Here is a 14,492-nt window from a genome sequence, read left to right as displayed (position 1 = left end):
AAACCCGCCACGCGCAAAATTCGCCACATGCAAAACTGGGCTCACGCAAAACTAGCCACACGTGCAAAACTCATCCCATGGAAAACTCGCCATACGCAAAACTTGCACACACGGAAAAATTGCCACATGCACAAAAGTTGCAGCACATGCAAAAGTTGCCTCACACAAAACTTGCACATACTCAAAACGCTCCACACATAAAACTTGACATGCGCAAAACTCGCCATGCACAAATCTTGCTGCACACAACTTGCTACACTAACCTGTCACATGCAACTCGACATACAAACAGTTGCTACACGCATGTCGCCACACAAAAATCATCTCACAAAAGTCGATACATGCATGTCGCCACACGCAACTCAACACACACAACTTGACACACGAAACTCGCCCTAAAACACACACAAGTCTGGTATTATCCTTCAAAAATAAAAATCTGATTAATAAGCAGACAAACTACAAGAGCAACAAATGTACCATATAGGAATCCGGCAGCTGTCAGTCACATGACCAGTCTATTATGTGTATGTGTGTGCTAATATATACTGCCAGGGGGTGGGCTTACTGTTGGCTGGGGATTTATCAGGCTGCCAATTTAGCTTACAAATACTGAGGTAAAAATACTGACCAAATAACGTGTGAACGAGGTCTAATACAGGAGGAGATGACATAAAGGTACATATTATATACAGGGGAGATGACACACAGGTATATACTATATACAGGAGCAGATGACACACAGGTATATTGTCATGTCGGACGCTGTTCACACTAGGGCGTCTGACAGACAGCGGTAATTCCTCATTTGTCCACTATATGCTCAGTGTCACCGGCTAGATTGATCCAGATTGTCTGGGGTTAATCTGGCTGGTACTGGGGTTGGAGGCTTAGTCACGCCCGTGGCCTTTAAATAGTTTTGCTGGACATTGGGCGTCGCCCATTATAGCTTGTGTCTTGTGCCTGGTGATCTCAGTCTGGAGTGGTGGTCTAGGAGAGGAAATATCGTATCTGGTGGTGTATTATCCTTCGTTATATTTCTCCTTCCTATATTTGTATTGTTTTGCCCTGTGCACATTATAGTGTTTTCCTGTGTGTCTGCGGCGTGGTGCGTTTTTTAGTTTTCCCTGTCTGTGCTTTCTGTAGGGGTTGGTGAGAGGTCTTATCACTGGGTGGCGGGTGCAGGTTTCAGCTTAGTACTGAAACAGGACTCAGGGTCAGGCCTGGCAGCCCAGACATGCACACCTTCAGTGTAAACTCTGGGAGAGGGACAGACAGGGTTTCCCTAGTTTGAGGGATATTGCAGGGGCCCGGGTAATAAGCTGTAGTCTACCCAGTACCCCAGTGACATATATACTATACACAGGAGTAGATGACATATAGGTATATACTATATATAGGAGGAGATGACATGCAGGTATATACTATATACAGGAGGAGATGACACACATATATACTATATACAGGAGGAGGTGACATACAGGTATATACTATATAAAAGAGGAGATGACACATAGGTATATAGAGGAGGAGATGACATACAGCAGGTATATACTATATACAGGGGAGATGACATACAGGTATATACTATATACAGGAGATAACATACAGGTATATACTATATATAAGAGGAGATGACATACAGGTATATACTATATACAGAAGAGATGACATACAGTTATATACTATATACAGGAGATGACATACAGGTATATACTATATACAGGAGCAGATGACACACAGGTATATACTATATACAGGAGGAGATGACATACAGGTATATACTATAAACAGGAGGAGATGACATACAGGTATATACTATATATAGGAGGAGATGACATACAGGTATATACTATATACAGGAGGAGCTGACTCATAGGTATATACAATATACAGGAGGAGATGACATACAGCAGGTATATACTATTTACAGGGGAGATGACATACAGGTATATACTATATATAAGGGAGATGACAAACATGTATATGCTGAGGGGAAAATGAGAGGTGTGAGGTGAAAATGAGAGGTGTGAGATGAAAATGAGAGGTGTGAGGTGAAAATGAAAAGATGTGAGTGCAAAATGAGAGGAGTGAGGGAAAATAGTGGAGTGGTCAGAAAATGACAGATGTGAGGTCGAAATGACAAGTGTTAGGGGGGAATGAGAGGAGTGAGGGGGGAATGAGAGGAGTGAGGGGGGAATGAGAGGAGTGAGGAGGAAAATAAGAGGAGTGAGGGGGAAAATGAGAGGTGTGAGGGAGAAAATGAGAGATGTCAGGGGGAAAATGAAAGATGTCAGGGGGAAAATGACAGGCGTGATGGGAAAATAAGAGAAGTGAGGTGCTATAACTAACCACAGATATTTACTATGCCCAGGCAACGCCGGGCTCTTCAGCTAGTAATTAAATATTTTTAAACCCATTTTTTTATTTTTGTTTTTGTAGATCCCTAATATAACTAAAATCAAGGTTTCCTATGAAGCCTATCTTGTGACTGGGTTTCACAGGAGTACAAACATGGTGGCTGTAGGAGATTTTAGTCGGCCCCAGCTGCCATGGAAACCCATTGATACCACATGATCATGTTGTGTTGCGTGAGGGAGGAGCAATGGGCACCATAAATTGTGCCCCTTAAATGCAGCTGACAGAGATTGACATTAGCATTTTAAGCAGTTAACAAGAGCGATCAGATCTTAGCTCTGATCGCTGCTGTTACAGGCAGAAACCGTCTGTATAACACAGCCAGCATCTGCTAGGTATGTTGTGGCCTCAGCTCCTGAGCTCCCTCTATGCACCCGATATGCAATGTAAATGTATTGTTCTCACATTGTTTCCACATAATCCATAAAAGCAATGGAGAGTCCTTCTTGTACTTATTTTCATCTACTTGATACCACAAATCCAGTCAATAAAACAAAAGACTTCGTTAAAAATTAAGCTTCATAAAATAAGATGTGAAAGGGTTAGGTATCTTTTGAAGAACAAAGAAAAAAATGTAGATATTGCAAAAATAACCCAATGTGTTCATCTCCTATCCTTTCCCATTCCAGTGCTGAAGCTCCAGCTGTCCCTTGGTCTTTGCTTGAAAGCAGCTAGCTTGTAATTATAGGAGCCGGTGAATGATACCACCAAACAACAATGGGTGCCTGTAGTTCAGCATTACAGTAGTAAGTGATCACTAAGTTCATTGATTATCTACAGTTTTCACTTGCTGGTTCCTCTAAGCAAAGACCAAAGGGATCACCGGAGGATCTGCGCTGGATCAGTAGACGATTGAAGATAAAGAATTGTGTGTTTTTTATATTTTATAGTATTTGCTACTGTATTCATTATATTTTTGTAAAGTCTTTGAAGAACTTGATAAATTACCCCAAATTAAGCGGCATCAGGATACATCTAAAAATACTTTACTACATAAGAGCAGGCCACTCCAAACTGCTTGGTCAGATGTGGTCATGGTCATGGTCAGTCCAAAACAACCAACCATAACAGAAACATTAAAGGCTGGATTACTAATGGGCAAGTTGAAACATCAAGTTTCTAGAACATTGGATTTCGCCAGTTTTCATAATCTTGTTTTGCCTAGCCACTGGTCGGATTTAAAAACCCATAAGATGCTCATTTAGCCCTCTACCATCTAACAAAATAGTGTCATAGTTAGTTTCCTAGTTTTCTTAAGGTTGAAGGTAGACTTAAGTCCATCGAGTTCAACCTATAGCCAAACATGTTGATTCAGAAGAAGGTAGAAGGTAGACTTAAGTACATCGAGTTCAACCTATAGCCAAACATGTTGATTCAGAAGAAGGTAGACGGTAGACTTAAGTACATCGAGTTCAACCTATAGCCAAACATGTTGATCCAGAAGAAGACAAAAGCCCCATGGGACAGGCATTAATAGCTCCACATCAGTGGAAAAATGCCTTCTCGACTCCACATATGATCAAAGGTCATTTTCTTGGTAGTTCGAAGATTTTAAGAATATTTGATAAAGTAGTCAGCCAAGATGGACAATAGTGACTTCTTTTACGGAACAAGTATAATGCCTTTTGGAATTTGCCCATATTTATTAAGAATAGAGCTATGAATGGTCTATTGGTAGCTCAGAAATGAGTCTTAGAAGAATGTCATGTCTCAATATCCTCATTGTATATTCATTACATTAGGTACCAAGTTGAATTTCCCAAACCATGGTACAACTACCTTTATCCTAAGCTGGGGCTATGTAGTAAATATCAACATGAAAAGAAAATACTAGAAAATAAAGGTATGACTTTATAATGGGACAAGTAGTATCCTGGCTTTAGATAAAAAGACAATTTTTGATCCCTCTTAAATCATCTTTGCGAGAGCTATCAGCTACAAAAGTGTCTAATCCATTCACCGAACCATAAACTGACCATTACCATAAAAAAGAGCAGTAAAACGAGAAACCATGTGCTGAGTATCAAACTAATTTCATGCTTTCAAAAGCACACTGTGGCTTCAAGCAAGATAGTGGCTCTGGGACCTGGGAGATTTGCCAGCACAATTGGTTTGGGGTATATATTGGAAATTATTCTAGACTCTTCTCTTCCATTGATACCAACACTGTGTCTAATAATTGACTGGTGGCTGCCATTGTACACTTGCCTTATTTATGTTATTAGAAGAGTTAGGAACTAAATTAGTATCGCGCAAGAGATTTTTTTCCAAAAGTTGGCTGGTATCAAACTCACTACATTTCTTAAAATAATCAGTGCATGATATAAATTGCAACTTCGATAAATGAAAGAATCATATTGAATACAGTCATTTCTCACTTCTATAGGCATTTGTATGGGGCAGGTATAGGATGGAATGCATGTCTTCTATGTCATTGCAACCTGTAGTTCTTATGATATTTTTTGGAACCAATATATTCCATTGGGATGCTTGTTATTGTCATTGCCATGTTATCAGCCTGTTTTTTTTTCCATCAAAGTCATCCTCAATCTCTTAAGCGAATTCTACATTTTATTCTCGGTTGATCCCATTTGTATAGAATAAGTAACCACAGTAATAAAAACCTAACAATGGAAAAATGACTATATAAACACATAATAAATCCATAATAACAACAGGGAATAAAATGATAAAATATTAAAGAAAAGGGATTTGGTATAGGTAGAAGGCAAGCGCAGGTGGAAGGAAGATTTCCAAGTGTGACTTACATAGAATATTTCAAGGCTCCGTATTACAGAGGAGGATTGCAGATAAGTTATATATCATCATCATACATCATATAGCAATCAGCACAACAAACACACATCCAGAAAAAACGTGCAAGGAGAACATGAGTGCTTACCTCGACGTGATAACCCACTCCACATTTTTTTGCAGTCTATTGCTTAGTTAGTAGCCGGGTAAGATGAGCGGACGTTCCAAAAGGTAAATGATATGATATTTCGAACTAGTGAGCTTTGGCTCAAGCACCGATGATCATCTGTATGTCTGTACAGTTTCGAATCAATGCAGCTCCGAGCGCCCTCAACGCTGCTTCATCTCAGCACTCATTGAAAATCCTCTACACGCTGGCAACATTTTAGAGAAGGAGAAACGCACACTGAGTCATTTGTAAAGAAAAGCAAAAAAAAAAAAAAAAAAAGCAATTACAGCCCTGTGTCTTTATGCAGACTGAAACACACGGAGCTGTGTCACAGCAGAAGCCTGATGTGAAATTATGCAGGCAACAAAAAAAAAAAGAAAGGCACCTAAGCCTTCATTATCAATGCATGAAATCAGCTCCTGTGATCAAATTCACGCAAGCCATAGAAAGGCGTGTGATTATGAAAGGTTCCGCAAAATCTGCTCCGAACCGCGTACAATGGAAAGAGTCCTCTTTATCAACTGTGCACTTAAAAATAGCCCTCTCCCCTTTTAATAACGGACTGTGGAGGCAGAGAATAATCAGTATTCTGTGCCGTGATGAGTAATTGTTTTGAAGGCTAGGAGAAAAAAAAAGTACATATTTTTATAAAAAATCCTACTGTGAAGATTCACCTTTATCATTACTATTGGATATCATATAGGTAATATATGAATGGCGCAGGTAGTGTTTTTGCATCACGCACATTGAGGCTTTAAAGTAAAACCATCTTTTATCCACTTTTATAGTAATCGGTTTTTAAACAGTTTCAGAAATTGTTTGTTTTTTTTCAGAAAAGAGCAAGAAATCTGATTTATTTCCCATTCACATCTCTCAGTCATGTAAGGAATTCTGACAATTACGGTTGTATAATATACTTATACTAATATTTATGTAACTAAAGTCTAAATGTGATATCAGGAGTTAGGACCTGATGATTACACGGAAATAAGCTGCGCTACTCATCTCTTCCTGCGGAGGCAGTGTGGCGCAGATTGCTTTTACAGGAAATTCATTTTCCTTTATCAGCAACTGATTGGCTGACACAAAGTTAAAAATAACATATCAGACATGTCAGATACAGCATACTTTATTTTTGAGAAGGAACAAAGGGTTTCACATCAATCAATAATGGACAGAAAGCTTCCCATACTTTATGAAAAAAGATGTGCTAGGAGCTATAGAGGGTATTATAATAGGTGCATTGCTCTTATGTAGGACATACTGTAAGGTACTTATTATAGAGTATAGATTTTATTTTGCCATTATGCAGTTTGCTAATTTATGATATCAAGCTGCACCAAAATAAGTCACTTTGTTGTAAATATAGTCTATCACAACACTGATGAACTATAACAAATATGTTAATTTTTTTAATTTTTTTTACATTTAGCTATTTGCGCTTAAGCAAAAGGTTGTGATATATACTTTAATCTAATTGTTATATATATATATATATATATATATATATATATATATATATATATATAGTTGTTTTCTTTTTTTAAGCCTTTTCATAAGACTGTACCTGCACTGGCTGGGGAGACACAGACTGGACCCTCACCTCCCTTCAATGAGCTCTTAAATGCCGCTGTTGACATTGACAGCTGCTGGCAGTATAGAGAGGCTTCCACCTGCTCAGTGTGGAGCAGGCTCAGCTCTTGAGCCTGCTTTACAGAGTAAACAGACATATCCTCCATAAATGTAGCTAATTGTTTAAAACAGAAATTATACATGAGCCAGGTAGTGGCAGATGAATAGCTCTACAGACTTTATACAGAAAAATGGGATTTAACTTTTTCAAAAATAAAAAATGATTAATAAATCAATGGAGTGCATGAGAAAAATTCAATCCAAACATGGGCATTTTCTGCTTACTATGAATAAGTTATAGATTTAATATAGCACTTCAGCGCATTTTATTGCAATGTAATTCACCAGTAATATTCCATAGCTATGTAGCTTCCACCTTCCATTAGGGGCAGTTGCTTTATATACTCTAGCAATCAGTCTTATACATACATACTCTCTTGTAGACAGGAGGTCAGCCTTAAACCTTCCCTCTATAGCCCTACCCCTCTCCTGTTATTTCCCCCTTTCTCAACCCTTGTCCCCATGCAGCTGAAGATATACACTCCATAACTGTTTTCTATAAAGTTTCATATTACTCTCTCCTGGCTTCTGCTAGTAAGGCCTGATAGGGAGACACATATAACAAGCAGGAGGCAGGAAAAGGCTGAAGTTGCATTACATAGAATACAGAGAGACTTCAGGGTCAGTTAACAATGGAAAAGTAAATGTGCCCCAAAAGACTTCTATTAGAAAATGCTATAAGTTATAGAAGCACAACAAAACATGCATGCTGCGTTTTAGACGCTAGTTTTTGTACAAGGAGGTTTTTTTTCTACATTTTAAAACACCAATAAATAAGACTGTGTAAAGAAGCTATTAAAGGATTTTGCTTCACAATGTCTTTTCAGGTGTGCACTGCCAATACAGATCAGCAGCTTCTTTGAGTCACTGGCTCAAACTATGTGATCTTCGATGCTGTTATGCTGAAGAGCACAGTGGTTACTGCTGTTAAGCATCAGGAGCGAACAGTACGATTCTGACCAGTCTTAGAGTAGTGCTTACAAGCTCTATTGTAAAGAGCTTGTAAGCACTGGGCATGTTTGGTCATTGCTGCTAGATGGCAGGGATGGCCGGTAACTTAGGCAACAAGCTATAAACAGTAAACAGTAAACTAAAAAACATTTTTGATAAGTAAATTACAACGTTGCCTTTTTTTACAAGCACTTTGCAACTTTACTCATAAAAGATTATGATACAAACATATTCAGAGTAATAACTGGGATGTGAGATGGACCTTCAATTTAACAAAACTCAAAATAAGGCACAACCTAATACATATGAGTGTGATATCATGTTCCTTTTTTTTATAAATTGATACATTGTTGCTCGATTATTGCTCTGCTTGTTGAACTCCATAGCATAGTCACCTGCTCTGAAGCGTGAAATTCTCATTATGTTACATAAAACCATCAGTGTCACACAATATAAGTATTTGCACATTATTACATTGTAGCTCGGGGTCTAGAAGCCGAGATATTTTTGTCTTCCTACAGAAAGCATTTTAGTCATCTGAACCTTTTGTTTATGATTGATCACTTGATTATTTTCATTGTGTACCTTTTACAAATGATCAATGAGACTATTTTTGAGCCACTGACAGAGAAAAATAATAATAGCCATAGATGGAATTGTTTAGCAGCAGCAGGAGACCTAATGTCAAATGTCAGGTGAAATCACCTGCCTGGATTCTAATTGTCAAGCACAATTAAAAACCTACCACGCAAACGAGATTTTTTTTTCTGATGGTTGAAAAAGTCTGTATCTTAAGTGCTTGCTATAACTTACATATTAAATGCTAAAACTTTCTAGCAAAATAAAGTCTCATAAAGTTACACATATGACATCTATCTATATAATTGTCTAAGGGGTACTTCCGTCTGTTTGTCTGTCTGTCTGTCGTGGAAATCCTGCGTTGTTGATTGGTCACGGCCAGCTGGCCGCGACCAATCAGCTACAGGCTTAGTTCGGTCGCGAATTGGCCCCTCCCTACTCTCCTCCAGTCAGTTCCCCCTCCCTACTCCCCTCCAGTCAGTGCCAGTGTGTGGCCCCATCCTGGACCAACTTTTTACTATTGATGCTGCCTATGCAGCATCAATAGTAAAAAGATATAATGTTAAAAATAATTAAAAAAAAAAAAAATTGTGCTAAATTGTGCTATTCTCACCTTCCGCCGTCCACCGATGCGCGCGATGCTGCCGCCAGCTTCCGTTCCCAGTGATGCATTGCGAAATTACCCAGATGACTTAGCGGTCTTACGAGACCGCTAAGTCATCTGGGTAATTTTGCAATGCATCACTGGGAATGGAAGCTGGCGGCAGCATCGCGCGCATCGAGACAGCTTCGGTGGACGCCGGAGGGTGAGTATATAACTTTTTTTTTTTTTTTTTTTTAACAGAGATATGGTGCCCACACTGCTATATACTACATTGGCTGTTTTATATACTGTGTGGGCTGTGTTATATACTGCATGGGCTGTGTTATATACTGCATGGCCTGTGTTATCTACTACGTGGGCTGTGTTATATACTACGTGAGCTGTGCTATATATTACGTGGGCTGTGTTATATACTGCCTGGCTGCTATATACTACACTAGATGGTTGCCCGATTCTAACGCATCGGGTATTCTAGAATATGTATGTCCGCGTAGTATATTGCCCAGCCACGTAGTATATTGCCCAGCCACGTAGTATATTGCCCAGCCACGTAGTATATTGCCCAGCCACGTAGTATATTGCCCAGCCACGTAGTATATTGCCCAGCCACATAGTATATTGGCAAGCAACGTAGTATATTGCCCAGGGACGTAGTATACAGCAGAGCCACATAGCATATTGCCCAGTTACGTAGTATATTGCCCAGGGACGTAGTATACAGCAGAGCCACATAGTATATTGCCCAGCTATGTAGTATATTGCCCATCCACGTATGACACAGCTTAAAAAGGGCATCATATGCCTGTTAAAAAAAGAAATAAAATAAAAAAGAGTTATATACTCACCTTCCGGCGAAGCGGTTACCGTCGCTGCTGGTGCGCTCCGGTCCCAAGAGTGCATTGCGGTCTCGCGAGATGATGACGTAGCGGTCTCGCGAGACCGCTACGTCATCATCTCGCAAGATCGCAGCATGGAGTGGACAGCAGAGCGTCGCGACCGGGAAAGGCCTGTTGTCGATCAGGGGGCCGACGGACGGTGAGTATATAACGATTTTTAATTTTTTTAATTATTTTTAACATTAGATGGTTTTACTATTCATGCCGCATAGGCAGCATGAATAGTAAAAAGTTGGTCACACAGGGTTAATAGCTGCGGTAACAGACTGCATTACACTGCGGCATAACGCGGTTCGTTACCGCCGCCATTAACCCTGTGTGAGGGCAGACTGGAGGGGTGTATGTGGGCGCCGGGCAGGGAGTGCGGGGAGTAAAGAGCGGCCATTTTCTTCCGGACTGTGCGCGTCGCTGATTGGTCGCGGCAGCCATGACAAGCAGCTGCCGAGACCAATCAGCGAACGAATAACCGTTACAGACAGAAGGACAGACGGAAGTACCCCTTAGACAATTATATAGTAGATGGGCAGTGTTATATACTACATGGGCTGTGTTATATACTATGTGGCCTGTGTTATATACTGCATGGGCTGTGCTATATATTACGTGGGCTGTGCTATATATTTACGTGGGCTGTATTATATACTACGTGGCTGCTATATACTATGTGGCTGTGCTATATACTACATGGCTGTCTGTGATATATACTACGTTGCTGTGTTAAATACTACGTGGCTGTGTTATATACTACGTAGCTGTGCTATATACTACGTGGCTGTGCTAAGCGCGACATACATATTCTAGAATACCCAATGCGTTAGAATCGGGCCACCATCCAGAGGTGTATCTAGGGTTTCTGACACCTGGGGCAAGAATTCAGTTTAGCGCCAAACCCCCCCCCCCCCCCCCCCCAAGGACACATGCGATTTTCACACTTAGTAACACAAGACCTATATAACTGTGGGTTATTTTTTATTTTTTATTTTATAACGATACCACACATGATTAGAAAAAAATCTATGGTGTACCCATACATATAATTAGCCACTGATATGCCTCAGATACTTCAAAGTCAAATACCGATATCAAACTTATTGGACTGATCTGCTCAGCCTCCCTGTAATAAAGTGCAAATGTGCTGACAGGAGGTACTATAGAGGAACCTGTGTCAGAGATCTAGCAATAGTATTGTAGCTTAGCAGACCAAAGTCCTCTGCATGCGGTATAAAGGCTCCCTGTAATAGAGTGCAAATGTACTGACAGGAGGTACTATAGAGGAACCTGTGTCAGATCTAACAATAGTGTTGTAGCATAGCACACCAAAGTCCTCTGCATGCGGTATAAAGGCTGCACACTAAAAGAACTGAAACCTGTAGCATAGTTACCAGGATAGAAGACACCGGACCTGAGAACCCCTACGCGCATTTCGATGTATATTCTTCTTCCGGGGGCATGCAGTGTTAGAGGGAAATGGGAGTGTTTTATGTAAACCCCAGCCAATCAGATTGTTAAGAGCCCACATGATCCAATATGCTGTGACGAGTGTTACTACACATGGAGCGGAAACTGAACAGACACCAATACAAATTGTACTGCTGGATCAGAATGTGTGGGTATAAGAGCTATCAATTGTGGGCATACGTGCTGACGTTCAGCCCATAATATAGTGACAATACATGTAAAATACAATTCTACATGAATATATTATAGAAGGTGCCGGACCGGAAGTGATCAACAGTGGATAATAAACAAACCGCAAATATTTTGTTAAAAGTACGCAAAACCATGTGCTGAATTAGAAAAGGAATTGCGATAATAATATTGCCATAATAATAGGCTGTGATCGCCATATTGTGTAAAAAATACCAGATGAACCCAGTATTAACGGCGCATGCGCTGTCGGCGCCGCAAGTAAAGTGACCTATTCCACTGCCGATGGTGACCGGACCTGCGCACTAACCCGATGTTAACGGGTAGGTCACAGGTATAGTCTGTATCAGCAGTAGAATGATCTGCTCGCGGCGCAAAGGTGCATGCGTACTACTGGTATCCATATAACGTGAAAGTGACAGTGCCTAAGGCTATGATGATTAATCACTGTCACATAAAGAGATTGTAATAATAAATGCAACAGTCATCCTAACACTTAATTATAAACAATATCACACCATTAGTGACAAATCAAATACATACAATATTGCATATAATTAAATTAACAATAGATTGTGAAACATACAAAAGAAAATTAAAATAATGACCCAACATATAAGATTAATCTTTGTAGGGCTGTTGGATGTACATTCGGACATGAAGCATACGAATTCATTCCGCCAACTTGCTCGAACAAGGCAATTGGACCAAAGATAAAAATTGTGGAGCTGGGGTGTACTATTGAGATAAACAAACATACAGAATAATTAATGGTTAAAATAAAAACATTGGATAATTAAAAACAGAACCCATTCCCATAAAACAGTATCTGATAGGAGACATATTCAATAGTATAATACATACTGGATGACAAAACTACCTATAGGATGGACCCAAAGCCTAAATTCTCATTTAAGCCCTGTGGAGCCATGGTGCCCAGTCTATAAATCCAGCGGCTTTCAGTTTGCGCCAGGAGTCGCCAAAGATCACCACCACGTATGCCCATTGATACAGAGTCAATACCCCTTATTATAAGGCCCACAGTACTACATTTATGATAGATCTTGAAGTGGCGGGGTAATGTTTTGAGCACTGTTACATCTTCTATTGTTTTGGCCTTTTGGATGTCCCTACAATGTTCCCTGATCCGGACTTTGAGCTCTCGGGTGGTGAGCCCAATATAAATCTTGCCACAAGGGCAAGTGGCATGGTAAATCACTCCTTTAGTGGAGCAGTTGATATACTTCCTAATATCATATCTTTTTGAGCCATCAAAATTGACAAATGTTGATGTCCTGATAGTATTGGCGCAAGCCTTACATAGCCCGCAAGGATGAAACCCAGCATTGGGGCTGACTCTAGTATTCCTATTAGAGTCAGTGGGGTTGTAAAAACTGTGCACCAAGGTGTCGGCCAAATTTCTGGATCTACTGGCTGTTATTAATGGCTTAGTAGGAAGAAACTTTTTCAATATAGGGTCTGTAAACAATATTTGCCAGTGTTTGTTGATAACATCCCTAAATTGATACCATTTATTGTGGTAAGTTGTAATTAGTCTCGCCTGCATAGAGTCGTTATTTTTGGTTTTGTTGGTTTGTCCGTATAATAAATCTTGTCTAGGTTTGTTTACAGCCCTTTGGTAACCCCTTCTGATGCTTTTTTTGCTATAACCCCTTTCCTCAAAGCGATCGGCCAGATCCCTGGCCTGAGCATCAAAATCCATAGGGTTAGTGCAAATCCTTTTGGCTCGAAGGAACTGGCCGATCGGAATGCCCCTGATGGTTGAGGATGGGTGGGATGAGGTTGCGTGCAAAAAAGAATTTGTGGCTGTAGATTTTCTATACAAATTTGTTACAAGACAACCATCTTGATCAGCTTTAATAAAGAGATCCAGAAATTCAACTTCCCTACCATATTTGTAAGTAACCTTGATATTTAAGTTGTTATCATTTAGTTGAGTCACATGCGATTTTCACACTTAGTCATGTACCGATGAGCTCCTCTCCCTAATGCTCTCAATGTTCAATGAAAAACTGAGAGAAGCAGAAGAGAAGCTCGTTGTCACAGGACAACAAGTATGAAAATCGCATATGAGTGAAGTGTCCATGTGATGACTACTGGAACCTGCAGAGCTGAATCCTGACATCGCAGGCTTCTGAATTCTCACAACTAATGCACTGCACACTTTAATGATTCTTCCTTGCCGGTGGACAGTCATGTCAGCACAAGCATGTGATTTGTATACTTCTGGCCCCATTTCGACTAGACGTGCCCGGTCTCGCTCAGTTCATTTTCATTAAGTGAGGCCACACATGTCTAGTCAGCATGTGCCACACGTATGTAAAATCACTGGCATGAGAGAATCCTGACAGCGTGCAGTGCGCACTGTGTGAACTCAGAAGTCTGCAGTCACAAAGAATAACTGCAGACTCATTAAAACCTGGACATCCTCTTTAATGCTCCTAACATAAATAAAAACATGAGTTAGTATCACAAATAACATTTACATCCAGGTACCTTATAGATGACGTCATCTCTGGAGTCATTATCCTTCCTTTCTTCATCTTGTCCAGACCCCATGATGAGTTTTCTCATCCACAGCCATCTCTGCAGACTTCCATCTTCTCCGTTCCTTTGCAGAAAATCTCCACATGACGCCCTTAAAGATAGAAGTTATAATGCTCCTAAATAAAAAATTGCCCTTCATTATTACTGTCTCCACAAAATATGACCCCCACACATTGTCCTTCTTATGGTAAATGCTCTTCACACTGACCTCTCC

The 14,492-nt window shown here is 40.1% G+C and overlaps 1 protein-coding gene across 3 annotated transcripts in view; it reads right to left on the bottom strand.

Moving 5' to 3' along the window:
• The window catches only part of ZNF385B (zinc finger protein 385B), a 782,871-nt gene that overhangs the window by 457,547 nt on the left and 310,832 nt on the right, over positions 1-14,492 (bottom strand). The window contains exon 1 of one of the 3 annotated variants that reach the window (XM_077272604.1): positions 5,321-5,880. The exons of the other annotated variants lie outside the window; for them this stretch is intronic. Coding sequence (XP_077128719.1) covers positions 5,321-5,345 — 25 coding nt within the window. The 5' untranslated portion in view covers positions 5,346-5,880. Of the gene's footprint in view, positions 1-5,320; positions 5,881-14,492 lie in introns of those variants that run through there. 3 annotated transcript variants of the gene reach the window in all.

Source organism: Ranitomeya variabilis, chromosome 7, assembly GCF_051348905.1.
Source record: "Ranitomeya variabilis isolate aRanVar5 chromosome 7, aRanVar5.hap1, whole genome shotgun sequence".
In the NCBI taxonomy this organism is placed as follows: Eukaryota; Metazoa; Chordata; class Amphibia; order Anura; family Dendrobatidae; genus Ranitomeya; species Ranitomeya variabilis.
This window is presented reverse-complemented; position numbering and strand designations above follow the sequence as displayed.